This window comes from Tenebrio molitor, chromosome 3 (assembly GCF_963966145.1).
Source record: "Tenebrio molitor chromosome 3, icTenMoli1.1, whole genome shotgun sequence".
In the NCBI taxonomy this organism is placed as follows: Eukaryota; Metazoa; Arthropoda; class Insecta; order Coleoptera; family Tenebrionidae; genus Tenebrio; species Tenebrio molitor.
The window spans coordinates 21,492,755-21,519,885 of record NC_091048.1 but is presented as its reverse complement, the minus strand read 5'-3'; the positions used below and the strand labels follow the sequence as shown (position 1 = coordinate 21,519,885).

The following is a 27,131-nucleotide window of genomic DNA, read 5'->3' as shown; positions in this document are numbered from 1 at the left end:
CACAAGAAGAACCAGTGAAAGTTCAAACTAATCCGTGTCAGCCTTCACCGTGCGGACCCAACTCTCAATGTAAAGCAGTTGGTGACTCTCCTTCCTGCTCTTGTTTGCCAGAATTTACCGGTTCTCCTCCAAATTGTCGCCCAGAATGTGTTACCAACAGCGAATGTTCGTTCAATTTAGCTTGCATCAACCAAAAATGTGCAGATCCTTGTCGTGGCGTTTGTGGTGCAAATGCCGAATGTCGGGTGGTTAACCACGCACCAAACTGTGCTTGTCTCCCCGGATTTGAGGGCGATCCGTTCGTTCAGTGCATTCAAAGACCACCCCCACCACCTGAACCTGTAAATCCATGCGTACCATCACCATGCGGTTCTAACGCTGTTTGCAAAGAACGAAATGGTGCAGGTTCGTGTGTTTGTCTTCCTGAATACATTGGAAATCCTTACGAAGGATGTCGACCCGAGTGCGTTCTCAGCTCTGACTGTCCTTTGAACAAAGCATGCGTCCGAAATAAGTGTGTGGATCCGTGTCCAGGAACTTGCGGACAAAATGCTAACTGTCAAGTCATCAATCACTCTCCGTCATGCACTTGCATCCCGGGTTATACGGGAGATCCGTTTAGATATTGTAATTTACCACCACCGGAACGTAAGTGTTTTGTAAAAACGTGTCAAGAGAAAAAATAACTTTGACCAATTTAGCTGTACGAGACGAGACACCCAAAAATCCTTGTCAACCTAGTCCATGCGGACCTAACAGTCAATGCCGCGAAGTAAACGGACAAGCCGTTTGTTCGTGTCTGCCTAATTATAGAGGAAGTCCGCCCGGTTGTCGACCGGAATGCGTTGTCAGTTCCGAATGTCCCCAAGACAAAGCTTGTGTCAATCAAAAATGCACCGATCCGTGCCCTGGAACTTGCGGACTCAATGCCAACTGTCAAGTGATCAATCACAGCCCCATCTGCAGCTGTAAGCCGAGATTTACCGGTGATCCTTTCACTAGATGCCTCCCGATTCCACGTAAGCTCCATTCGAAAACCCCAAGAACCGCGCATTACATAGATCATTGCAGCTCCACCAGTAGAACCTCCGAGACCAGTTGTGGTAAACCCATGTGTGCCAAGTCCCTGTGGGGCAAACTCACAATGTCGCGACGTAGGTGGTTCACCCTCTTGCTCTTGTCTACCAACATACACAGGCTCACCACCAAATTGTCGACCCGAATGTACCATTAACTCCGAATGCCCCAGTAACTTGGCTTGCATACGAGAAAAGTGCAGAGACCCTTGTCCCGGTTCTTGCGGAGCTGGAGCTAGCTGTAGCGTCATAAACCACACTCCTATTTGTACCTGCTCTGACGGTTACACTGGTGACCCGTTCACTTATTGTCAGCCGAAACCACAAGAACTTGAACCGATTGTGACTGATCCTTGCAACCCATCACCTTGCGGGCCTAATGCTCGTTGTGACAATGGTGGCTGCACTTGTCTGCCCGAATATCAAGGGGATCCATACAGAGGTTGTCGCCCAGAATGTGTTTTGAACACTGACTGTCCTAGAACTAGAGCGTGTTTAAAAAATAAATGTCAAGATCCTTGTCCAGGCACGTGTGGGCAAAATGCCGAATGCTCTGTAATGAACCACATTCCAATTTGTACCTGTCTTCAAGGATACGTTGGAAATGCTTTTATTCTTTGTAACCCCATTCCAGGTATGCTTCTTGTAATTTCTTTACGTAGAAGAAGTAACGAAAGTAATTTCAGCTGATAAACCCAAGAACCCTTGTAATCCTTCACCTTGTGGTCCCAACAGTCAATGTAGAGAGATCAACGAACAAGCTGTGTGTTCTTGTGTTCCTGGTTACATTGGTAGTCCCCCAACATGCAGACCTGAATGCGTCACAAGTGCAGAATGTCCCCTGAATGAAGCTTGTGTTAATCAAAAATGTATAGATCCTTGCCCTGGAACATGTGGTCTTAATGCCATCTGTCAAGTGGTCAATCACAATCCAATTTGCAGTTGTCCTCCACGAAACACAGGAGATCCTTTCATCAGATGTTTACCAATACGTACGATTGTTCTTTCCCCTAAGCACCCCCTAAAGTAACGATTTATAATTTTAGCTGCAGAAGAACCACCCGTAGTTCCGACAAACCCGTGTCAACCATCCCCTTGTGGTCCAAACGCTCAATGCAAAGAGATTAACGGTTCACCGTCATGCTCTTGCTTACCCGAATTTACAGGATCACCCCCCAACTGTCGACCAGAATGTGTCAGCAACAGCGAATGTGCAAGTCACTTGGCTTGTATTAATCTCAAATGTAAAGATCCTTGTCCTGGAATTTGTGGTTTAAATGCAGAATGTCGCGTAATAAGTCATACACCGAACTGCGTCTGCGTCTCTGGATTTATCGGTGATCCGTTCACTCAGTGTAGCGTTCCACCAACACCTGCCCAAGAAAACTTAAATCCGTGCAATCCATCCCCCTGTGGGGTGAACGCCGAATGTAAGCAAAGAAACGGTGCAGGTTCTTGCGTTTGTATTTCAGAATATATCGGCAACCCTTACGAGGGATGCAGACCCGAATGCTCCATCAACTCAGACTGTCCCTCAAATAAGGCATGCATTAGGAATAAATGTCAGGATCCATGTCCGGGAACTTGCGGGGCTAATGCCAACTGTCAAGTGATTAATCATTTGCCTTCGTGTACATGTATTCCTGGATACACAGGAGATCCGTTCAGATATTGCAATTTACCACCACCAGAACGTAAGATTGAATTAGAAATTGCTCGATCAAGAGTTCTGACCGTGTCTTGCAGCCATTAAGGAAGATACTCCGTCCAACCCTTGTCAACCGTCCCCTTGTGGCCCCAACAGTCAATGTCGCGAAACCAACGGCCAAGCCGTTTGCTCTTGCTTGCCCAATTATGTCGGAAGTCCACCAGGTTGTAGACCTGAATGTGTTGTCAGTTCGGAATGTGCTTTCAATAAGGCATGCATAAATCAAAAATGTGGTGATCCTTGTCCCGGAACTTGTGGTCTTAACGCCAATTGCCAAGTCATCAAGCACAGTCCCATTTGTACTTGTCAACCTGGAAATACCGGAGATCCATTGACACGATGCTACCCTATTCCACGTAAGATTCTAAAGCAAATCAATCTCTCATCTTCAAAAAAAAATCTTTTTAGCACCTCCACCGGTACCTACACCACCTCAACCCATTAACCCGTGTGTACCTTCACCATGTGGTCCCAATAGTCAATGTCGGGAAATCCAAGGATCTCCAAGTTGCTCCTGCTTAAGCAACTTTATAGGAAGTCCACCAAACTGTAGACCTGAATGCACAATCAATTCCGAATGTGCCAGTAACTTGGCATGTATCCGCGAGAAATGCCGAGACCCTTGTCCAGGTTCTTGTGGAGCAGGAGCTCAGTGCAGTGTCATTAATCATACTCCGATTTGTTCATGTCCTGATGGTTACACTGGAGATCCTTTCAGTTACTGCCAGCCTAAACCACCACCACGTACGATCTAAATTTTTTCTCAAAATTCCATCTAACTTTTTTACGATATTGTAGCGGCGGAACCTGTCCAAGATGACCCTTGCAATCCGTCGCCTTGTGGCGCCAACGCACAATGCAATAATGGCGTTTGCACATGTCTGCCTGAATACCAAGGAGATCCGTACAGAGGGTGCAGACCTGAGTGCGTTTTAAGTTCCGACTGTCCTAGAGACAAAGCCTGTATCAGAAATAAATGTCAAGATCCTTGTCCTGGAACTTGCGGTCAAAATGCAGAATGTTCTGTCTTGAATCATATTCCAACTTGTACTTGTATCTCAGGCTACGTCGGAAACGCCTTTATTCTTTGCTCACCCGTACCAGGTACTGCAACTATTTAACTTCGAAGGGAAAATTCTAAAAATCAATATTTTAGCGGAAATTAAGAAGAATCCATGCAATCCGTCTCCTTGTGGTCCCAACAGTCAATGCAGAGAGATCAACGGTCAAGCCGTTTGTTCTTGTGTCCCAGGTTTCATTGGCAGTCCTCCAACTTGCAGACCAGAATGTGTTACCAGTTCAGAATGTTCATTGAACCAAGCTTGTGTTAATCAAAAATGTATCGATCCATGTCCCGGAACTTGTGGCATCAACGCCAAGTGCCAAGTAGTCAATCACAATCCTATTTGTAGTTGCCCACCGAGATATTCCGGAGATCCGTTCATAAGATGCCTTCCAATACGTAAAATTACTACCAATGTGGTCGTCTCGAAATTATTTCAAAACTTGTTTTGTAGCCGAAGACGTACCACCCCCTGTACCAGTAAACCCATGTCAACCATCACCGTGTGGTCCTAATTCGCAGTGTAAAGTATCAGGAGAATCTCCTTCTTGCTCTTGTTTGCCAAATTTCCAAGGATCTCCACCTAACTGTCGCCCTGAATGTGTCAGCAACAGCGAATGTGCAAACCACTTGGCTTGTATCAATCAAAAATGTACAGATCCTTGTCCAGGAACGTGTGGATCTAATGCCGAATGTCGCGTGATAAGTCACACCCCTAACTGTGTTTGTCTGTTGAATTATGTTGGTGATCCGTTCTCTCAATGTATTCCAAAACCACGTAAGATTATTATTTTTGATCAATATGTTTTACTCACGACTGACATCTGCAGCGATTGCTCCTGCCGAGCATCTGTCGCCATGTTCACCGTCTCCGTGCGGAGCTAACGCACAATGCAGAGAACAAAACGGTGCCGGTGCTTGCACTTGTTTGCAAGACTACATCGGAAACCCTTACGAGGGATGCAGACCCGAATGCGTCCTAAATTCCGACTGTCCCTACAACAAAGCTTGCATAAAGAACAAATGTCAGGATCCTTGCCCGGGAACATGTGGACAAAACGCCGTCTGTCAAGTTGTCAATCATCTACCTTCGTGCACTTGCAATCCGGGTTACACTGGTGATCCGTTCAGATACTGCAACTTACCACCTCCAGAACGTAAGACGTTAAAACCTTGAAATCAACTATTATTTACCTGAAACTTGCACAGCTGTTCAAGAAGAACCCACAAATCCGTGCCAGCCCAACCCTTGCGGTCCCAACAGTCAATGTCGCGAAGTCAACCAACAAGCGGTGTGTTCTTGTTTGCCCAACTATGTTGGAAGTCCACCAGGTTGTAGACCCGAATGTGTGGTCAGTTCGGAATGTGCCCTCAACAAAGCTTGCTCGAATCAGAAGTGCGTTGATCCTTGCCCAGGCACTTGCGGGCTTAATGCCAACTGTCAAGTGATAAATCACAGTCCAATCTGTAGTTGTCAGTCTGGATACACTGGAGATCCATTTAGCCGTTGCTATCCAGTTCCTCGTAAGTTACATTCGTGTGCGGTTAAAATGTTCTAAACAGATTATTCCAGCGCCAGCACCAACTCCTGTACTTCCACCTCCCGTGGTCAATCCTTGCGAACCGTCACCGTGCGGGCCAAATAGCCAATGCAGAAACATTAACGGCAACCCATCTTGCTCGTGTCTTCCTAATTACATCGGAACCCCACCGAGCTGTAGACCTGAATGTAGTGTAAATTCGGAATGTGCCAGTAATTTGGCTTGCATCCGCGAGAAATGTAGAGATCCTTGCCCAGGATCATGCGGAGCTGGTGCCGACTGTAACGTGATTAATCACACACCTACGTGTACTTGTCCCGAAGGATTCACAGGAGATCCGTTCACTTACTGCCAGCCGAAACCACCACCACGTACGTCGTTAATCTTATCTTTTTAGTCAAATTCAAACGAAATATATTACAGCACTAAAACCAGTTCAAGACGATCCTTGCAATCCTTCACCTTGTGGTCCGAACGCACAATGTAATAATGGTGTTTGTACTTGTCTGCCCGAATACCAAGGAGATCCCTATCGGGGTTGCAGACCTGAATGTGTACTAAGTTCGGATTGTCCTAGAGACAAAGCTTGCATAAGGAATAAGTGTGTTGATCCTTGTCCTGGAACTTGCGGACAAAATGCCGAGTGTTCGGTAATAAACCATATTCCCATATGTTCCTGTTTGCCAGGATATACAGGAAGTGCTTTTGTTGTGTGTCGATTAGTCGAAAGTAAGATTCACAAACAGTCTTGTGATTTTTGACACAAAATACATTTTTTTAGAACCTGCGATAAAACATCCTTGCAATCCTTCACCTTGTGGCCCTAATAGTCAGTGCAGGGAAATAAATGAACAAGCTGTATGTTCGTGCGTACCCGGTTATATCGGCAGTCCACCAACTTGCAGACCTGAGTGTGTTACCAGTCCAGAATGTCCTCTCAATCAAGCTTGTGTCAATCAAAAATGTATAGATCCTTGTCCTGGAACCTGTGGAGTAGGAGCTAGATGTCAAGTTGTCAATCACAACCCAATTTGTACTTGTCCCACGCAATTCACCGGTGACCCATTTGTGAGATGTCTCCCGATTCGTAAGTTTCACCTTTAAGCTCTTGTTTCTGCGAGGAAAAACGATCAATTTTTAGCCACCGAACCTATCGAAGCACCAACCAATCCCTGCCAACCTTCACCTTGCGGTGCTAACGCGCAATGCAAGGAAATAAACGGTCTACCATCATGTTCTTGTCTTCCGGAATTTGTGGGATCACCACCCAACTGTAAACCAGAATGTGTTAGCAACAGCGAATGCGCCAATCACTTGGCTTGCATTAATCAAAAATGTAAAGACCCGTGTCCTGGTACGTGCGGTCAAAATGCTGAATGCAGAGTCGTCAGTCACACACCCAATTGTGTCTGTCTTCCTGGATACACCGGAAATCCATTCGGTCAATGTCAGTTACCTCCACCTGTAGAAGACGTAATATCACCTTGTTCACCGTCTCCTTGCGGTGCAAACGCTCAATGTCGAGAACAAAACAGAGCCGGGTCTTGCGTTTGTCTCCCTGATTACATCGGAAACCCTTACGAAGGTTGCAGGCCCGAGTGCGTACTCAACTCGGATTGTCCATCCAACAAAGCCTGCGTTAACAATAAATGCAAAGATCCTTGTCCTGGTACTTGCGGACCGAATGCCAACTGTCAAGTGGTCAACCACGTTCCGTCTTGCACTTGCATACCTGGATACACAGGGGATCCGTTTAGATTCTGTAACCTGATTCCTCCCCAACGTAAGTTATATCATATCGTAATTTATTTGAACCATTCTCATATGTCACATATTTAAGCGACCTTGGAAGAACCCATTAACCCATGTCAACCTTCACCGTGCGGCCCCAACAGCCAATGTCGCGAAGTCAACGGACAGGCTGTGTGTTCTTGTTTGCCAAACTATGTAGGCAGTCCGCCAGGCTGCAGACCGGAATGCGTTGTCAGTACAGAATGTCAACTGACTAAAGCTTGTGTTAACCAGAAATGTGTTGATCCCTGTCCTGGAACTTGCGGCTTGAATGCCAAATGCCAAGTAATCAACCACAGCCCGATTTGCAGTTGTCAGTCCGGATACACTGGTGATCCATTCACTAGGTGTTTCCCAATTCCACCACGTAAGCTCTCAAGAATTTTTCTTTTGTCGGTGTGGTAACTTGTAATTTGCAGCTCCACCTACACCACTTGTACCAGTGGTTGTAAATCCTTGTGTACCATCTCCTTGCGGTCCAAACAGCGAGTGCAGAGATATCAGAGGATCCCCGTCGTGTTCTTGTTTACCCAACTTTATGGGAACTCCTCCAAACTGTAGGCCCGAATGTACCATTAATTCAGAATGTAGCAGCAACTTGGCTTGCATCACTCAGAAGTGCAGAGACCCGTGTCCAGGATCCTGTGGAGCTGGAGCTCAGTGCAGCGTCATCAATCATACTCCGATTTGTACTTGTCCAGACGGTTACACCGGAGATCCCTTCACGAACTGCTTTCCTAAACCTCCTCCACCTCCAGAACCTGTAGTCACAGATCCGTGCAATCCTTCGCCTTGCGGTTCCAACGCACAATGCAACAATGGTGTTTGCAGTTGTTTGCCTGAATACCAAGGAGATCCGTACAGAGGTTGCAGACCAGAATGTGTCTTGAACACTGACTGTCCACGCGACAGAGCCTGCGTCCGAAATAAATGTATAGATCCTTGTCCGGGAACTTGCGGTCAAAACGCGGAATGTAACATCTACAATCATATTCCGATCTGTACTTGTATTCAAGGATACACTGGAAACGCCTTCGTGCTGTGCACGCAGATCGTAGTTCCGGTACCACAAAACCCTTGCAGTCCGTCTCCTTGCGGTCCTAACAGCCAATGTAGAGAAATCAACGGACAAGCTGTATGTTCTTGTATCCCTGGTTACATCGGTAGTCCCCCCACTTGCAGGCCTGAATGTGTCTCGAGTTCTGAATGTGCCCTCAATCAAGCTTGTGTCAATCAAAAATGTATCGATCCTTGTCCTGGAACTTGCGGGATTGGTGCAAAATGCCAAGTTGTAAACCACAATCCCATATGTAGTTGTCCTTCTAGATACACCGGCGACCCCTTCGTTAGATGTAACTTAATAAGTAAGTCATTATTTGCATTTATGGGAGTTTTCGATAAATCGCAACATTGCAGTCGTTGAAGATCCAGTTGTGCCTATAAATCCTTGCCAACCGAGTCCGTGTGGACCAAATGCTCAATGCAAAGAAATCAACGGTTCACCGTCGTGTTCTTGCTTGCCAGAATTTATCGGAACCCCACCGGGTTGCAGGCCTGAATGTTCAAGTAACAGCGAATGTGCTAATCACTTGGCTTGCGTAAACAACAAATGCAAAGATCCTTGTCCTGGAATTTGTGGTTCCAGTGCCGAATGTAGAGTAATCAGTCATACACCTAACTGCGTCTGTTTACCTGGATACACTGGTGATCCGTTTGTGCAATGTAGCATTTACCAACCTCCGGCTGCCGAAACGACCGTTTCACCTTGTCAACCATCTCCTTGTGGAGCCAATGCTCAATGTAGAGTCCAAAATACGGCCGGCGCTTGCATTTGTCTTCCCGAGTACATCGGAAATCCTTACGAAGGATGCAGACCCGAATGTGTTCTCAGTTCCGACTGTCCGTCAAATAAGGCATGTATGAGAAATAAATGTCTAGATCCTTGCCCTGGAACTTGCGGCCAAAATGCCAATTGTCAAGTGATTAACCATTCGCCTTCGTGTACTTGCATTCCTGGTTACACTGGTGATCCGTTCAGATTCTGCAATTTACCTCAACCGGAACGTAAGTCAATTCAGACCTTGAAAAAATTTCGTTTAATAATCGACCTGATTCAGCTGTCAAAGATGAAACTCCCAAAAACCCGTGTCAACCTAGTCCGTGTGGACCAAACAGCCAATGTCGGGAAGTCAATGGACAAGCTGTCTGCTCTTGCTTACCCAATTACATCGGAAGTCCTCCCGGCTGCAGACCTGAGTGTGTTGTCAGCTCAGAGTGTCCACAAAACAAAGCCTGCGTTAACCAAAAATGTACCGATCCTTGTCCTGGAACTTGTGGTCTTAATGCCAAATGTCAAGTGATAAATCATAGTCCTATATGTAGTTGTACTTCTGGATATACTGGAGATCCATTCACTAGATGTTTCCCAATACCTCGTAAGTCTTGAATTGTTTATTTGGAGTCTGGTTTAATAATGTCCCTTTGACAGCTAAACCTCCAGTGATTCTCGAAAATCCAGTTGGTGATCCTTGTGTACCTTCACCTTGCGGTGCCAACAGTCAGTGTAGAGATGGAGGTGGTGTTCCCTCATGTTCTTGCTTACCCAACTACGTAGGCAGTCCGCCAAATTGCAAACCTGAATGTACCATCAATCCAGAATGCCCCAGTAATTTAGCTTGCATTCGAGAAAAGTGTAGAGATCCTTGTCCTGGATCTTGCGGATCCGGAGCACAATGTAGTGTCATCAATCATACTCCGATCTGTACATGTCCCGATGGATACACTGGAGATCCCTTCAGTTACTGCCAACTCAAACCACAAGAAGTCGAACCTGTACCAACCGACCCATGCAACCCATCTCCGTGCGGACCTAACGCCCGATGCGACAATGGTGTTTGCACTTGTTTGCCTGAGTATCAAGGAGATCCTTACAGAGGCTGTCGCCCTGAATGCGTCTTAAGTACAGATTGTTCCAGAGATAAAGCTTGCGTTAGAAACAAGTGTACTGACCCTTGTCCTGGAACTTGTGGACAAAACGCGGAATGTTCGGTAGTCAATCACATTCCCATTTGCAGTTGCTTACAAGGATTCAGAGGGAATGCTTTTGTCATTTGTAACTCCATTCCAGGTTTGTATTTCAAGACAATTCCGTGATTGTTCTTCAAACTCTTTAATTCTAGCTCCAGTCATCACAAACCCCTGTAATCCATCTCCTTGCGGTCAAAACAGTCAGTGCCGAGCTGTTAACGGTCAATCCGTTTGTTCTTGTGTGCCTGGATTTATGGGCAGTCCTCCAGCTTGTAGACCTGAATGCGTTACAAGCGCAGAATGTCCACTTAACGAAGCTTGTGTCAATCAAAAGTGTATCGATCCTTGCCCAGGAACTTGCGGTCTCAATGCTAAGTGTCAGGTTGTTAACCACAATCCGATTTGTAGTTGTCCTCCAGATTACACTGGCGATCCATTTGTACGGTGTCTACCCAGACGTAAGAAACCTAGTCTCGTGAACTACCAAGACGAATAAATCAAAAACATATTTTTAGCTCAAGAAGAACCGGTAATCGTAAATCCATGCCAACCATCACCTTGCGGTCCAAATTCGCAATGCAAAGAAATAAACGAATCACCTTCCTGCTCTTGTTTGCCAGAATTTACAGGATCACCGCCAAATTGCCGCCCTGAATGCGTCAGTAACAGCGAATGTGCCAATCATTTGGCTTGTATCAATCAGAAATGTAAAGACCCTTGTCCTGGAATTTGCGGAAATAATGCTGAATGCCGTGTCGTAAGTCACACCCCTAACTGTGTTTGCATATCAGGATACGTAGGCAATCCATTCGTGCAATGTCAGCCCCCACTACGTAAGTCATCAATGTAACAATGAGACCAATGATTTACCCAAATATCTTTAGCTCCGCCTCCCCAAGAAATAGTAACACCTTGTTCGCCTTCTCCATGCGGTGCAAACGCCCAATGTAGAGAACAAAACAAAGCAGGTGCATGCATCTGTTTGCCTGAATTTATCGGAAACCCTTACGAGGGATGCAGACCTGAGTGTGTCCTCAATTCAGATTGTCCTTCACACAGAGCTTGCGTCAACGGAAAATGTGTAGATCCATGTCCTGGTACTTGCGGACAAAATGCTCAATGTCAAGTTATCAATCACTTGCCTTCGTGTACTTGTAATCCAGGGTACACTGGAGATCCGTTCAGATTCTGCAACTTACCGCCCCCAGAACGTAAGAACTTAAGAATGTTTAATTAACTAGTTCTCAACGACAAATTTGCACAGCTGTTAAAGAAGAACCCACGAATCCATGCCAACCTAGTCCTTGTGGCCCCAACAGTCAATGCCGTGAAGTAAACGGACAGGCCGTTTGTTCTTGTTTGCCCAACTATATCGGAAGTCCCCCAGGATGCAGACCTGAGTGTGTCGTCAGTTCAGAATGTGCCCAAAACAAAGCTTGTGTCAACCAGAAATGTAGTGATCCATGTCCTGGAACTTGCGGCTTGAATGCCAACTGTCAAGTGATCAATCACAGTCCAATTTGCAGTTGTCAGTCTGGATTCACCGGCGATCCATTCAGTCGCTGTTACCCTGTTCCACGTAAGACACACTTAACCCTTTGGTGAACCAGATTCACACAAAACATTTATAGCGCCACTTCCGGTAATTGAACCAGAACCTGTAAGAAACCCATGCGTACCGTCACCTTGTGGACCAAACTCGCAATGCAGAGATATTGGAGGAAATCCGTCCTGCTCTTGTTTGGCGACTTATGTAGGCAGTCCTCCCAACTGCAGACCAGAATGTACCATCAACTCCGAATGTCCCAGTAACTTGGCTTGTATCCGCGAAAAATGTCGAGATCCTTGTCCCGGATCGTGCGGCGCTGGTGCTAGATGTAGCGTCATCAATCACACTCCAATCTGCTCTTGTCCCGACGGATACACCGGTGATCCGTTCAGTTACTGCCAACTCAAGCCACAAGAAGTCGAACCCGCTCCGGTAGATCCGTGCAATCCATCTCCATGCGGTCCTAACGCACGCTGCGATAACGGAGCGTGCACTTGCCTACCTGAGTACCAAGGCGACCCCTACAGAGGATGTAGACCCGAGTGTGTCTTGAATTCTGACTGTTCTCGAGACAAAGCGTGCATACGCAACAAGTGTAATGACCCATGTCCTGGAACATGTGGTCAAAATGCCGAATGCTCTGTTATAAATCACATTCCAACCTGTTCTTGTATTTCCGGATACATAGGAAACGCCTTTGTTCTTTGTTCACCAATACCAGGTATTTTTTCTTGTACATGCGAAAAATTTTGCGTAACTCACAATTTGCAGCCCCTATTGTTACAAACCCGTGTGCACCATCACCATGTGGTCCAAACAGTCAATGTAGAGCGATCAATAACCAAGCTGTCTGCTCTTGTGTCCCTGGTTACATCGGTAGCCCACCAACTTGCCGACCTGAATGTGTTACGAGTCCAGAGTGCGCCCTTAATAAGGCTTGTGTCAACCAGAAATGTATCGATCCTTGTCCCGGAACTTGCGGTCTCAATGCTATTTGTCAAGTTGTCAATCATAATCCAATTTGCAGTTGTCCTCAGGGACAAACAGGAGATCCATTTACCAGGTGTTCAATTATAAGTAAGATTAGTGCTTTGAAAACTTGGTAAAACGTTACAAACCACCATTATTGTAGTTGTACCTCTCGAGGAGGAACCACCACGTCCTTGCACGCCTTCGCCATGCGGTCCTAACGCTCAATGCAAAGAAATTAACGGATCGCCATCATGTTCGTGTTTGCCCGAATTCAGCGGTTCGCCCCCCAACTGTAGACCAGAATGCGTCAGCAACAGCGAGTGTGCCAATCACTTGGCTTGTACAAATCAAAAGTGCAAAGATCCCTGTCCGGGAATGTGCGGAGCAAACGCGGAGTGTCGCGTGGTGAGCCACACACCGAATTGTGTTTGCTTGCCTGGATACGTCGGCGATCCATTTACGCAATGCAACTTGCCCAAACGTAAGCCATTACAATTGTGCTTTTTATTATTAGCTGCTCAAAAAACAACAAACATTGCCCATCTGCTTATACTACTAATCCCACAATAACTCTCGCCCCGAATTTACAAAAATCATTGTATTTCAGCTGTCCCCAACGAAATTATCTCGCCCTGTTCCCCATCACCTTGTGGCGCTAACGCCATTTGCAAAGAACGAAATGGAGCTGGATCGTGTACATGCTTGCCCGACTATATCGGTAACCCCTACGAAGGATGCAGACCCGAATGCGTCTTGAACACCGATTGTCCTTCCAACAAAGCTTGTGTACGCAATAAATGTACCGACCCTTGCCCCGGAACGTGCGGTCAAAATGCCGAGTGCCACGTTGTTAACCACTTACCTCGCTGTACTTGCATACCAGGATATACCGGAGACCCGTTCCGGTACTGTAGTGTGCCCATTGAGCGTAAGCCCGTCATCACCTTTTGTTTCTCTTTAATCACATTTTCTAATCCACCACGCAGCCCCTAAACCGGAGGAACCGACCAACCCGTGCCAACCTAGTCCTTGCGGACCTAACAGCCAATGTCGGGAGGTCAATGATCAAGCAGTATGTTCGTGTTTGCCCAACTATGTAGGAAGCCCACCCAACTGTCGACCCGAATGCGTGGTCAGTTCCGAATGCTCTCAAACTAAAGCTTGTCTCAACCAGAAATGCGTTGACCCTTGTCCGGGTACATGCGGTCTTAACGCTCGGTGTGAAGTGATAAACCACAGTCCGATCTGTAGTTGTCAGTCGGGACACACCGGCGACCCATTCACTAGATGCTACCCCTTACCACGTAAGCTAAACAGGATTGAGCTTAGGCAAAATGACACCACTCCAATTTTAGCACCGCCGATTGAACCCACTCAGCCGATCGTGACCGATCCTTGCGTGCCATCTCCTTGCGGGGCCAATAGCCAATGTAGAAACATAGGCGGCAACCCGTCGTGTTCTTGTCTCCCAGAATTCACCGGAAGTCCACCGAACTGTCGACCCGAATGTACCATCAACTCCGAGTGTTCTAGCAACCTCGCTTGTATTAGACAGAAATGTAGAGACCCGTGTCCAGGATCTTGCGGATCAGGAGCACAATGCAGCGTCATAAACCACACCCCGATCTGTACCTGTCCCGAAGGTTACACTGGAGATCCATTCAGTTACTGCCAACCCAAACCACCAGAACCAAAACCACCGGTTGTGGCCGATCCGTGCAATCCTTCTCCTTGCGGCCCGAATACCCGCTGTGACAACGGAGTTTGCACTTGTATACCGGAATACCAAGGAGATCCTTACAGAGGTTGCAGACCTGAATGTGTCTTAAGCTCTGACTGCCCCAGAGACAAGACTTGTATCAGAAACAAATGTCAAGATCCTTGTCCCGGCACCTGTGGTCAAAATGCGGAGTGTACAGTAATCAATCACATCCCGACGTGCTCGTGTATCCAAGGTTACGTCGGAAACGCTTTTGTTTTGTGTTCACCTATTCCAGGTAAATCTGTTAATGCTTTGTGACGTGTTTGAACTACGATTTTTTTACTTTAGCCCCAACTCCGATTAACACGTGCAGCCCTTCACCTTGTGGGCCTAACAGTCAATGTCGTGAAGTGAACGGTCAAGCCGTTTGCTCTTGCGTTCCCGGTTTCATTGGAACTCCACCGACTTGCCGACCAGAATGCGTTACTAATTCGGAGTGTTCGCTCAATCAAGCTTGTGTCAATCAAAAATGTATCGATCCCTGTCCCGGAACATGTGGTCTCGGAGCACTTTGTCAAGTTGTCAGTCATAATCCTATTTGCAGCTGTCCTCCCCGATACACCGGAGATCCTTTCACTAGATGTTTGCCAGTATTAGGTAAGAACTAACAATGAACCCCTCGAACTGTCTTCATTTTTTCGTAACCTTTGCAGAAGAACCGCCTGTTGTACCCACAAATCCTTGCCAACCGTCACCTTGCGGTGCAAATGCTCAATGCAGAGACGTCGGAGGTTCTCCGTCGTGCTCTTGTCTGCCTGAATTTTTAGGAACTCCACCAAATTGCCGGCCGGAATGTGTCAGTAACAGCGAATGTGCAAACCACTTGGCTTGCGTCAATCAGAAATGTGTAGATCCTTGCCCCGGCACTTGTGGCCAAAACGCCGAGTGCAGAGTCGTAAGTCACTCCCCTAACTGTATCTGCCCTGCTGGTTTTGAAGGCAATCCATTCACCGCATGTACACCGCAAAGTAGGTTCCGCTGTTCACTTTTAAACAGTTTTTCCAATGCGATTTTCTGCAGCTACCCCGCCTGTTATCGAAAGACCTACGCCATGTTTGCCTTCGCCGTGTGGTACAAATGCCATTTGTCGCGAGCAGAACGGAGCAGGAGCGTGTGTTTGCCAGCCAGAACACATAGGAAATCCTTACGAGGGCTGCAGACCTGAATGTGTCCTCAATTCAGATTGTCCGTCAAACAAAGCTTGCGTCAATCAGAAATGCAAAGATCCTTGTCCTGGATCTTGCGGTCAAAATGCTCAGTGTCAAGTTATCAATCACTTACCATCTTGTACTTGCATCCCAGGCTATACAGGAGATCCGTTTAGATACTGTAATCTACCAGCACAACGTAAGAAGTCATTATTTACTTCCAACATGTCAATTTATCTTGATAATTCAACAGCTAGCGTAATCGAGGAACCTAAAAACCCATGCCAACCCAGTCCCTGTGGACCCAACAGTCAATGTCGTGAAGTTAACGGACAAGCCGTGTGCTCTTGTTTACCAAATTATATTGGAACTCCTCCGGGATGCAGACCTGAATGTGTTGGCAGCTCAGAATGTGATCTAAGTAAAGCGTGTGTCAATCAAAAGTGTGTGGACCCGTGTCCTGGCACTTGCGGCTTGAACGCTCGTTGCCAAGTCATCAATCACAGTCCCATTTGCAGTTGTCAGTCAAGCTATACTGGCGATCCGTTCACTAGATGCTACCCAATACCACGTAAGCTACCCACAAATGAACTTAACTCCGTCATAACAATGCGTTTTTAGCACCTCCACCGGTACCTACACCACCTCAACCCATTAACCCGTGTGTACCTTCACCATGTGGTCCCAACAGTCAATGCAGAGATATTGGCGGGTCTCCGTCGTGTTCTTGTCTCAGCAACTACATCGGAAACCCACCCAACTGTCGGCCAGAGTGTACGATCAATTCAGAATGTTCGAGTAACTTGGCTTGCATTAGGGAGAAATGTAGAGACCCTTGCCCTGGATCTTGCGGTGCAAATGCGCGATGCGAAGTTGTCAATCACACACCAGTGTGTACTTGTCCTGAAGGATTCACCGGAGATCCGTTCACTAATTGTTATCCTAAACCGAAAGAGATAGAACCAGTACAGAAAGATTTGTGTAACCCATCACCATGTGGCCCCAACGCCCAATGCGACAATGGAGTCTGTACTTGCTTACCTGAATACCAAGGCGATCCTTACAGAGGGTGCAGACCTGAATGCGTTCTCAACAACGACTGTTCGAGAGACAAGGCTTGCATCAGAAATAAATGTAAAGATCCGTGTCCCGGAACTTGCGGACAAAATGCAGAATGTTCTGTTATTAATCACATACCGACTTGCACTTGCATCCAAGGATACGTCGGCAACGCTTTCGTACTTTGCTCTCCAATACCACCTTCTGCACCACAAAACCCATGCAGTCCGTCACCTTGCGGTCCCAACAGTCAATGCAGAGAAATTAATGGTCAAGCTGTGTGTTCTTGCGTACCTGGCTTCATCGGTAGTCCTCCAAGCTGTCGACCTGAGTGCGTTTCCAGTCCAGAGTGTCCTCTGAGTGAGGCCTGTGTTAACCAGAAGTGTATCGATCCTTGCCCTGGAACGTGTGGAATCAACGCCAGATGTCAAGTTGTCAACCACAACCCAATTTGTAGTTGTCCTCAAGGACAAACCGGTGATCCTTTCACTCGATGCTCGCCTATAAGAGAAGAACCTCCAACTGTTCCAACAAATCCTTGCCAGCCTTCGCCGTGCGGTCCAAATTCACAATGCAGAGAAGTCGGAGGTGCTCCGTCGTGCTCTTGTCTGCCCGAGTTTGTGGGAACTCCACCCAGCTGCAGACCAGAATGTGTCAGCAACAGCGAATGTGCAAACCACTTGGCTTGTATCAACCAAAAATGCAAAGACCCGTGTCCTGGAACGTGCGGACAAAACGCCGAATGTCGCGTCATCAGTCACACGCCTAACTGTGTCTGCATATCTGGCTACGAAGGAAATCCGTTTGTTCAATGTTTGGAGAAAGTGGTGACCCCAGTGCAGCCAAGACCAACACCTTGTGTGCCATCCCCTTGTGGAACTAACGCCGTCTGTAGGGAACAGAACGGAGCGGGAGCTTGTACTTGTCTTCCAGAATACATCGGCAATCCCTATGAAGGTTGCAGACCCGAATGTACCCTCAACTCTGACTGTCCCTCGAATAAAGCTTGCATCAAAAATAAATGTCTGGATCCTTGTCCAGGAACTTGCGGATTGAACGCAGACTGTCAAGTCATTAATCACTTACCGTCGTGTACTTGTAGGTCAGGTTACACTGGAGATCCCTTCAGATATTGCAACGTAGCACCCACACCACGTAAGATTTCCCAAAATTGCAGTTTTACTCGATTCTGACCAATCTCTTTAATGTAGCGGGTCCTGAAAAGGAGCCCACCAATCCGTGCCAACCCAGTCCCTGCGGCCCCAACAGTCAATGCCGCGAAGTAAACGGACAGGCCGTTTGTTCTTGTTTGCCCAACTATATAGGAAGTCCCCCCGGATGCAGACCCGAATGTGTTGTCAGTTCTGAATGTGCCCAAAACAAAGCTTGTGTCAATCAAAAATGTGTCGATCCTTGTCCCGGCACATGCGGACTAAATGCTAAGTGTCAAGTCATAAATCATAGCCCAATTTGTAGTTGCCAGTCGGACTACACAGGAGATCCATTTACTAGATGTTACCCCATGCCACGTAAGACCTTGTGCGAAAGTCTAAGAAAAAATATTGTTCAATTCGAATTTTAGCTCCACCAGTTGAACCTCCAACACCAGTCGTTGTCAATCCTTGCGTACCAAGCCCTTGCGGGCCCAATTCGCAATGCAGAGACGTTGGCGGGGTTCCCTCGTGCTCTTGTTTGGTTAACTTTGTAGGTAGTCCACCCAACTGCAGACCAGAATGTACTATCAATTCCGAATGTTCGAGCAATTTAGCGTGCATACGTGAAAAGTGTAGAGATCCTTGTCCAGGTTCTTGCGGATCTGGGGCCCAATGTAGTGTGATCAACCACACGCCTACTTGTACTTGCCCAGAAGGTTTCACAGGTGATCCGTTCAGTTATTGTCAACCTAAACCTCCAGAGACTGAACCAGTTAAAACCGACCCGTGTAATCCATCGCCTTGTGGGGCGAATGCTCAGTGTGACAATGGAGTCTGTACGTGTCTGCCTGAATATCAAGGCGACCCTTACAGAGGCTGTAGGCCCGAATGTGTATTAAATTCGGATTGTACTAGAGACAAGGCTTGCATCAGAAACAAGTGTACCGACCCTTGTCCGGGAACGTGCGGTCAAAATGCCGAATGCGCTGTAATCAATCATATTCCTACTTGTTCTTGCATTCAGGGTTATACAGGAAATGCTTTCGTTTTATGCACACGCGTCACACAACCAGAACCTAAGAATCCATGCAGTCCTTCACCTTGCGGCCCCAACAGTCAGTGTAGGGAAATTAACGGCCAAGCCGTCTGCTCTTGTGTACCTGGCTACATCGGCAGCCCTCCGACTTGTAGACCTGAATGTGTGACGAGCTCTGAATGCTCTCTGAATGAAGCTTGCGTCAACCAGAAATGTATAGACCCGTGTCCTGGAACATGCGGGCTTAATGCCAGATGCCAGGTCGTAAATCACAGTCCTATATGTAGTTGTCCACCCAAGTACAGCGGCGACCCCTTCACTCGGTGCTTACCGGTCAGAGAAGAACCTCCAGCTGTTCCAACAAACCCTTGCCAACCGTCACCTTGCGGACCCAACGCCCAATGCAAAGACATTAACGGCTCACCATCATGCTCTTGTCTGGCCGAATTCATCGGAACACCACCAAATTGTAGACCTGAATGTGTCAGTAACAGCGAATGTTCCAACGTTTTGGCATGTATCAACAACAAATGCAGAGACCCTTGCCCCGGAATTTGCGGAACCAACGCCGAATGCCGTGTTGTCAGTCACACACCCAATTGTGTCTGCATACAAGGATACGTTGGCAATGCTTTCAGCAGCTGTCAAGTTTATGAATCTCCAAAACCAACGGAACCTCTCAACCCTTGCTTCCCGTCACCTTGTGGCGCCAACGCCGTTTGCAGGCAAAGAAATGACGTCGGGTCCTGTACATGCATGCCAGATTACATCGGCAACCCCTACGAAGGGTGCAGACCTGAGTGTGTGCTCAATTCTGATTGTCCTTCGAACAAGGCTTGCCTGGGTAGCAAATGCATGGATCCTTGTCCTGGAACATGCGGACAAAACGCAGAATGTCAAGTCATCAATCATCTAGCTTCGTGCACTTGTATTCCAGGATATACCGGCGATCCTTTCAGATTTTGCAATTTACCTCCACCAACAGAACGTAAGACGATCATTTCTAATTCAGTTCAGCGTATACATTATGTTATTTCAACAGCCGTGAAAGAAACCACAAATCCTTGCCAACCGAACCCTTGCGGACCTAACAGTCAATGTCGTGTAGTCAACGAACAAGCGGTGTGTTCTTGTCTGCCCAATTACGTGGGAAGTCCTCCAGGATGCAGACCTGAATGCGTTGCCAGCTCCGAATGTGCCTTAACTAAAGCTTGTTCCAACCAGAAATGTATCGATCCTTGTCCCGGAACTTGCGGTGTAAACGCGAGATGCGAAGTTATCAACCACAGTCCGATTTGTAGTTGCCAATCAGGACACACCGGCGATCCCTTCTCCAGATGCTACCCAATGCCACGTAAGAAAATTGTCTGCCGAATGAAGCACTTTTGCGAGATTATTAATCATTTTAGCGCCACCGGTTGAACCCCCTCCACCACCTGCGAACCCATGTGTACCCTCCCCTTGCGGACCGTCATCGATCTGTCAGGACATCAACGGTGCACCTTCTTGCTCGTGCATAACCAACTACATCGGCACCCCTCCCAACTGTAGACCCGAATGTACCATCAATTCAGAATGTCCCAGTAATTTGGCTTGTATCCGTGAAAAGTGTAGAGATCCTTGTCCAGGATCTTGCGGATCTGGAGCTCTCTGCAGCGTAATCAATCACACCCCGATATGTACTTGTCCCGACTCGTACACAGGAAATCCGTTCGAATATTGCATATTTAAAATAGAAGAACCAGTAGTGAAGCCTGATCCTTGCAACCCGTCACCTTGTGGTTCAAATGCTCAATGCAACGATGGTGTCTGTACCTGTTTGGCGGAATACCAAGGCGACCCCTACAGAGGATGCAGACCCGAATGTGTCCTAAACTCCGATTGTACACGAGACAAAGCTTGCGTTAGGAACAAGTGTGTAGATCCTTGTCCTGGCACTTGCGGTCAAAACGCCGAATGTGCCGTCGTTAACCACATACCGACGTGTTCTTGCCTCCAAGGCTACACCGGCAACGCTTTTCTGTCGTGCTCTCCAATACCACCCAAATTGCCAACAAATCCTTGTAATCCATCGCCATGCGGGCCTAACAGCCAGTGTCGCGAAGTAAACACGCAAGCTGTGTGCTCTTGTGTACCAGGTTTCATAGGCAGTCCACCAACCTGCAGGCCTGAGTGTGTAACAAGCTCAGAATGTCTCCTGACACAAGCTTGCGTAAATCAGAAATGTATCGATCCTTGTCCAGGCACTTGCGGAATAAACTCTAGATGCGAAGTCAGAAATCACAACCCCATTTGTAGTTGTCTTCTCAGATATACCGGCGATCCCTTCGTAAGATGTATCCCAATCGGTAAGTTGCAATTTAGAAAGAAATAACGACGATGGCACGGATTGAATTACAGTTGAACCAACTCCTAAACCGACGAATCCATGTCAGCCGTCTCCGTGCGGACCAAACGCACAATGCAAAGAGATTAACAACTCTCCTTCTTGCTCTTGTTTGCCGGAATTTATCGGTACTCCACCCAACTGTAGACCGGAGTGCGTCAGTAACAGCGAATGTGCCAATCATTTGGCTTGTATCAATCAAAAATGCAAAGACCCTTGCCCCGGAACTTGCGGACAAAACGCAGAATGTCGGGTCATCAGTCACACACCCAATTGCATTTGCATCTCTGGTTACTCCGGCAATCCATTCCAAAGATGCATCTTAGCTGAAGGTACTAATCCTGTTGTGTTTCGACTCCAGATGTTACGAGATTTTCTTTCAGAACCACGACCACCACCATCTGAGCAAATAAATCCATGTTTGCCAAACCCTTGCGGTACAAATGCCGTTTGCAAAGAGAGAAACGGTGCCGGGTCTTGTGTATGCTTGCCAGAATACATCGGCAACCCCTACGAAGGGTGCAGACCTGAGTGTGTCTTAAACAGTGACTGTCCTTCGAACAGAGCTTGCATCAATCAGAAATGTAGAGACCCTTGTCCTGGTACTTGCGGACAAAACGCTGACTGTCAAGTTATCAACCATTTACCATCATGCACTTGCATCGTCGGGTTCACTGGCGATCCATTCACATTCTGCAACAGAATTGTTGTGCCAGAAAGTAAGACGTGCGAATTTTAACGACGACGCAAATTTATTAATCTTATTCCAGCACCGCCTCCACAAAATCCTTGCCAACCTAGCCCTTGCGGCCCCAACAGTCAGTGTCGGGAAACTAACGGACAAGCAGTGTGCTCGTGTCTGCCGAATTTCATCGGAAGCCCTCCAGGATGCAGACCCGAATGCGTTGTCAGTTCGGAGTGTCCTCTTACTCAAGCCTGTGTCAATCAAAAATGTGTCGATCCTTGCCCTGGGACTTGCGGTTTGAGCGCCAGATGCGAAGTTATAAACCACAGTCCGATTTGTAGTTGCGAACAAGGTTACACTGGTGATCCCTTCACCAGATGCTACCAAATACCACGTAATACGTCTTCAACTAGAAACAAAACCGACTCTAATCTCTATCTTACAGCTCCACCGCGTGAAAACCCCAAACCACCTGTAATAAATCCGTGCGTTCCAACTCCTTGCGGACAAAACTCGCAATGCAAAGACATCAGAGGCGTGCCTTCGTGCTCGTGCTTACCTAACTTCATAGGAAGCCCGCCGAATTGTCGTCCCGAATGTACCATTAATTCCGAGTGTTCAAGCAACTTGGCTTGCATCAACAGTAAATGTAAAGATCCTTGTCCCGGCTCTTGCGGAATCGGCGCCGTGTGTGAAGTCAGAAATCACAACCCCAACTGCAGATGTCCTTCTGGATATGAGGGTGATTCGTTCATATCCTGTCACTTGAAACCGCCTCCACCCCAGCGTAAGATTTCTTAAAGACAAATGTTATCGACAATCTTAACTTAAATTTATTACAGCTCCAGCGCCAACAGATCCTTGCTACCCTAATCCTTGCGGTCCAAACGCTCGGTGTAACGCAGGTGTTTGTACTTGCATACCTGAATACCGTGGCGACCCTTACAGAGAGTGTAGACCCGAATGTGTCCTAAATGACGATTGTCCGAGAGACAAGGCTTGTATCAGGAACAAATGTAACGATCCCTGCCCCGGAACTTGCGGTGTCAACGCCGAATGCAACGTTTTCAATCACTTCCCGTCTTGCAATTGTCTTGAAGGATACTCTGGAGATCCGTTCGTTAGCTGTCGTAAAGCGGAACGTAAGCGTTGTCACCCCTCCATTGTTGTGTTCTACCGATGTTTTAATTGTAGCGCCCAAGCCCCAAAACCCGTGCAACCCTTCACCTTGCGGTCCCAACAGTCAGTGCAGAGAAATAAACGGCCAAGCTGTTTGTTCTTGTCTGACAGGGTACGTTGGTAGCCCCCCGACGTGCAGACCCGAATGCGTCAGCAGTTCAGACTGTGCGCTAAACAGAGCGTGTATCAACCAGAAATGTGTCGATCCTTGCCCCGGAACGTGCGGCATTAACGGTTTGTGCCAGGTGGTCAACCACAATCCCATCTGCACATGCCCACCGAGGTACACCGGCGATCCCTTCACCCAATGCAAAATCATAATAGGTGCGTTTGTGTACTCTTGACCGTGCAAAACTTAAACTGCTTGATTTCATTGAACAGAGAAAGAACAACCTCCTGAACAACCCCCGAATCCGTGCGTTCCCTCGCCTTGCGGCCCCAACGCCCAATGCGAACCCACCCCGGCGGGAACTGCCAAGTGCACTTGCCTGAAAAATTACATCGGCGCCCCTCCAAACTGCAGACCGGAATGCGTAACCAATAACGACTGCTCCAAAGACTTAGCTTGTATCAATTTAAGATGCCAAGACCCTTGCCCCGGCTCCTGTGGACTGAATGCTCGTTGTGTCGTTGTCAACCATGTACCTAACTGTTTCTGTCTGGATCGCTACACAGGAGATCCTTTCATTGTTTGCACTCTAGAACAACGTAAGCACTTTTGCATGCCTTAGTAGTTTGCTTTTGCACATTTCCAACAAGTACTGACACAATTTTTTTTTTGTTTAGCAACTCCACAACCACCGCCAAAAGCAAAAGAAGATCCTTGCTACCCGTCACCTTGTGGGCCCAATGCTAGATGCCGCTCCGAAAACGGTTACGCCATCTGCGAATGTCTGCCAGAATACCACGGAAATCCTTACGAGAGTTGCAGACCAGAATGCTTGGCAAATTCGGATTGTCCAATGAACAGAGCTTGCATCAGGAACAAGTGTGAAGATCCTTGTCCTGGAACGTGCGGTATCAACGCTATTTGTACTGTCACCAATCATATACCTGTTTGTTCTTGTCCTGACAACTTCTATGGAGATGCTTTCACCGTATGTAAACAGCGTATCGGTAAGTAGATTCTTTTTAAACTGAAGGAAACAGAGTAACGTAGTAGTTTTAGAACCGACTGTCGTCGATCCTTGCAATCCGTCACCTTGCGGTATCAATACCGTTTGTCGCGCGTCTGGTCAAAACGCCATCTGTGAATGTGTACCAGGCTTCTTTGGTTCTCCTTCGACGGGTGGTTGTCGTCCAGAATGTACCATAAGCGCCGATTGTCCCAGAGACAAGGCTTGTGTCAACACCAAGTGCGTCGATCCCTGCCCAGGAGTCTGTGGTTTCAACGCGATCTGTCAAGTGATCAATCACAGTCCTGTGTGCAGCTGTCCACCACCCCTACTAGGGGATCCATTCACCCTTTGTAAAGAACAAGTCGCGCCGCCTCCAGATCCGTGCAACCCATCGCCATGCCGCCTCAACGGACAATGCCGCGTGATAAACGGAGCCGCGACCTGCATCTATCCTGAATGTATCATCAACCAAGACTGTCCCAGAGATAAGGCTTGTTACAACCAAAAATGTAGAGATCCTTGCCACGACACGTGCGGCATCAACGCCCTCTGCCAAGCGATCAATCACAAAGGGGTCTGTTCTTGTCCTCCTAACTACATCGGCTCGCCCGAAGTCCAGTGTCGCTTGCAAGACATAGAAGTACCAAGACCCAAACCTGAATGTGTTCAAGATGGCGAATGTACCAACGACAAAGCTTGCATCAACGAACGCTGCCAGAATCCGTGCGCGGCCAGTCCAGGAATTTGCGGAGAAAACGCCGACTGTCGCCCACAAGCCCACAGAGCAGTGTGCATCTGTAGGGACGGCTACACCGGAAACGCACAAAGAGCTTGCTTCGAGATCGGATGTCGCTCTGACAGCGATTGTCCTCCAATTCAAGCTTGCATCAACCGAGAATGTATCGATCCTTGCTCGTTCACATCTTGCGGCCTCAACGCGTTGTGCAAAGCTGATTCCAATCACAAAGCTAGATGTTACTGCCCTGACAACTTCAGAGGAAATCCGTTGATAAGATGCGAACGACCGGAGTGTCTACAAAGCGACGATTGCCCCTACAACTTGGCTTGCCGAAACGAGAGATGCGAAGATCCTTGCAACTGCGGAACTGGAGCCATTTGTCGCGTGACAAATCACAGAGCTCAGTGTTCTTGTCCACCAGGTTACACCGGAGATCCAGGCACCGCGTGTCGCTTCGTTCCACCAGAGAGACCACCACAGTGTAAAATGGATGCGGATTGTGCCAGCAAACTGGCTTGCTTCAGCGGCCTCTGTAAGAATCCTTGCATCGAAACGAAACCTTGCGGAGCTAACGCAGAGTGCTCGGTGGTCGATACTCTTCCACTGAGAACGATGTCTTGCCTCTGCTTACCAGGCTACGTAGGTGATGCCGATGTTGAATGCAAATTAGGTAAAACATTTTTGTCCATTCTAGCTTCAAATCGCTCAACTGACGTTAATGCTTTGTTTTTACAGGATAATAATCCCATATTCCCCACAATCCTATTAAAAACCTGTTTAACGGCAACACTTTTATTAACTGCACTTCAAAATATACATTCGTTTAAACTAATATCAATTTTATGAGTAGGTCCGAAGGAAGAACCTGGATGTAAGAGCAGTGACGAATGTGCTTTAAGCGAAGCTTGCATCAACAGAAACTGCGTCAATCCCTGTGCTGTTGGCAGTCCTTGTGCGCTGACAGCTGATTGCAAACCCACCAATCACAAAGCCGTTTGCAGATGTCCTGCCGGTCTTGTCGGCAATCCATTTATAAGATGTTACGAAGGTAGGTCCAACACTCATTTTTCCCGGCACTTTGCTATGCTCTTTTTGTCAATTGCAGAACCAAAAACGAAACCAGAATGTACCTCAGACAATGAATGTTCCAACGACAAGTCTTGCATCAACCAGCGTTGCCAAGACCCGTGCGTCGTGTCGAATCCTTGCGGAACAAACGCCCAATGCAGGACCAGTCTTCATAGACCCACCTGTATCTGTCCAGACGGTTGGGGCGGCAACCCGCAAATCAACTGTTACAAACGTAAGTCCTTTCTTTTGTGAACAAACAACAAACAACAGTTAATTATTTTTGCACTTGCAGCCGAATGCTCCACCGACAACGACTGTCCATACAACAAGGCTTGCATCAACGAAAACTGTCTCGACCCGTGTATCCACCAGAGCTGCGGCCGCGGTGCTGAATGTTTGGTCCAAAACCACAGAGCTTCCTGTCAATGTCCAGCCGGAATGCAAGGTAACCCTCTGGTTGCTTGCATCTCTGGTATCTGTCAATACAACGAGGACTGTGCCGACCACGAGGCCTGCGATCGCCTCAACAGAGTGTGCAGAGCTGTCTGTGACGAAGACAGCTGCGCCGAGACGGCCACTTGCATAGGACAACAACACCAAGCGAAATGTCACTGTCCACCTGGAACCACCGGAAGTCCCTACATCGAATGCCACGGCGAGAAACACACCAAACCCGAACCCGAGTGTCGCTCAGATTCGGATTGTTCCTCGCAACTGGCTTGCATTAACCAACTGTGCAAGAATCCGTGCGCCAACGGAGACGTTTGCACTCGCGATCAAGAGTGTAGGGTTCTGGACACGTTGCCTTTGCGTACTGTCTTGTGTCAATGTCCGCCCGACACCATTGCCGACAATCTGGGCAACTGCAAACCTATACGCAGCCAGCCTGAATGCCAAGTCGACGCTGACTGCAGCGACAGCGACAAGTGTTTCAGGAGTAGTTGCGTCGAAGCTTGCAAAATCGACAGGTGCGGAGTCAACGCTTTGTGCAACTCGGTTCACCATCAAGCGGTGTGCACGTGCGCTCCTGGTTACACAGGAAATGCCCGCTACGAATGTACCAACGG

The 27,131-nt window shown here is 47.6% G+C and overlaps 1 protein-coding gene across 1 annotated transcript in view; it reads left to right on the top strand.

The window, feature by feature from the left end:
- dpy (dumpy) overlaps positions 1-27,131 on the top strand; it is a 126,707-nt gene that overhangs the window by 92,541 nt on the left and 7,035 nt on the right. The window contains 49 exon segments of the mRNA XM_069040549.1: positions 1-648; positions 702-1,019; positions 1,072-1,710; positions 1,763-2,068; positions 2,123-2,770; positions 2,823-3,140; positions 3,193-3,528; positions 3,583-3,888; positions 3,941-4,246; positions 4,302-4,625; positions 4,678-5,004; positions 5,057-5,371; positions 5,421-5,759; positions 5,812-6,117; positions 6,170-6,475; positions 6,530-7,171; positions 7,229-7,546; positions 7,599-8,543; positions 8,596-9,243; positions 9,297-9,614; positions 9,668-10,306; positions 10,359-10,664; positions 10,722-11,417; positions 11,471-11,785; positions 11,838-12,476; positions 12,527-12,832; positions 12,888-13,208; positions 13,335-13,655; positions 13,714-14,724; positions 14,778-15,086; positions 15,143-15,457; positions 15,510-15,836; positions 15,891-16,208; positions 16,259-17,851; positions 17,908-18,225; positions 18,279-19,874; positions 19,929-20,240; positions 20,296-21,234; positions 21,287-21,604; positions 21,656-22,351; positions 22,403-22,744; positions 22,800-23,099; positions 23,152-23,460; positions 23,518-23,844; positions 23,923-24,252; positions 24,305-25,663; positions 25,844-26,041; positions 26,099-26,296; positions 26,357-27,130. Of these exon segments, the coding sequence (XP_068896650.1) occupies positions 1-648; positions 702-1,019; positions 1,072-1,710; positions 1,763-2,068; positions 2,123-2,770; positions 2,823-3,140; positions 3,193-3,528; positions 3,583-3,888; positions 3,941-4,246; positions 4,302-4,625; positions 4,678-5,004; positions 5,057-5,371; positions 5,421-5,759; positions 5,812-6,117; positions 6,170-6,475; positions 6,530-7,171; positions 7,229-7,546; positions 7,599-8,543; positions 8,596-9,243; positions 9,297-9,614; positions 9,668-10,306; positions 10,359-10,664; positions 10,722-11,417; positions 11,471-11,785; positions 11,838-12,476; positions 12,527-12,832; positions 12,888-13,208; positions 13,335-13,655; positions 13,714-14,724; positions 14,778-15,086; positions 15,143-15,457; positions 15,510-15,836; positions 15,891-16,208; positions 16,259-17,851; positions 17,908-18,225; positions 18,279-19,874; positions 19,929-20,240; positions 20,296-21,234; positions 21,287-21,604; positions 21,656-22,351; positions 22,403-22,744; positions 22,800-23,099; positions 23,152-23,460; positions 23,518-23,844; positions 23,923-24,252; positions 24,305-25,663; positions 25,844-26,041; positions 26,099-26,296; positions 26,357-27,130 (24,345 nt within the window).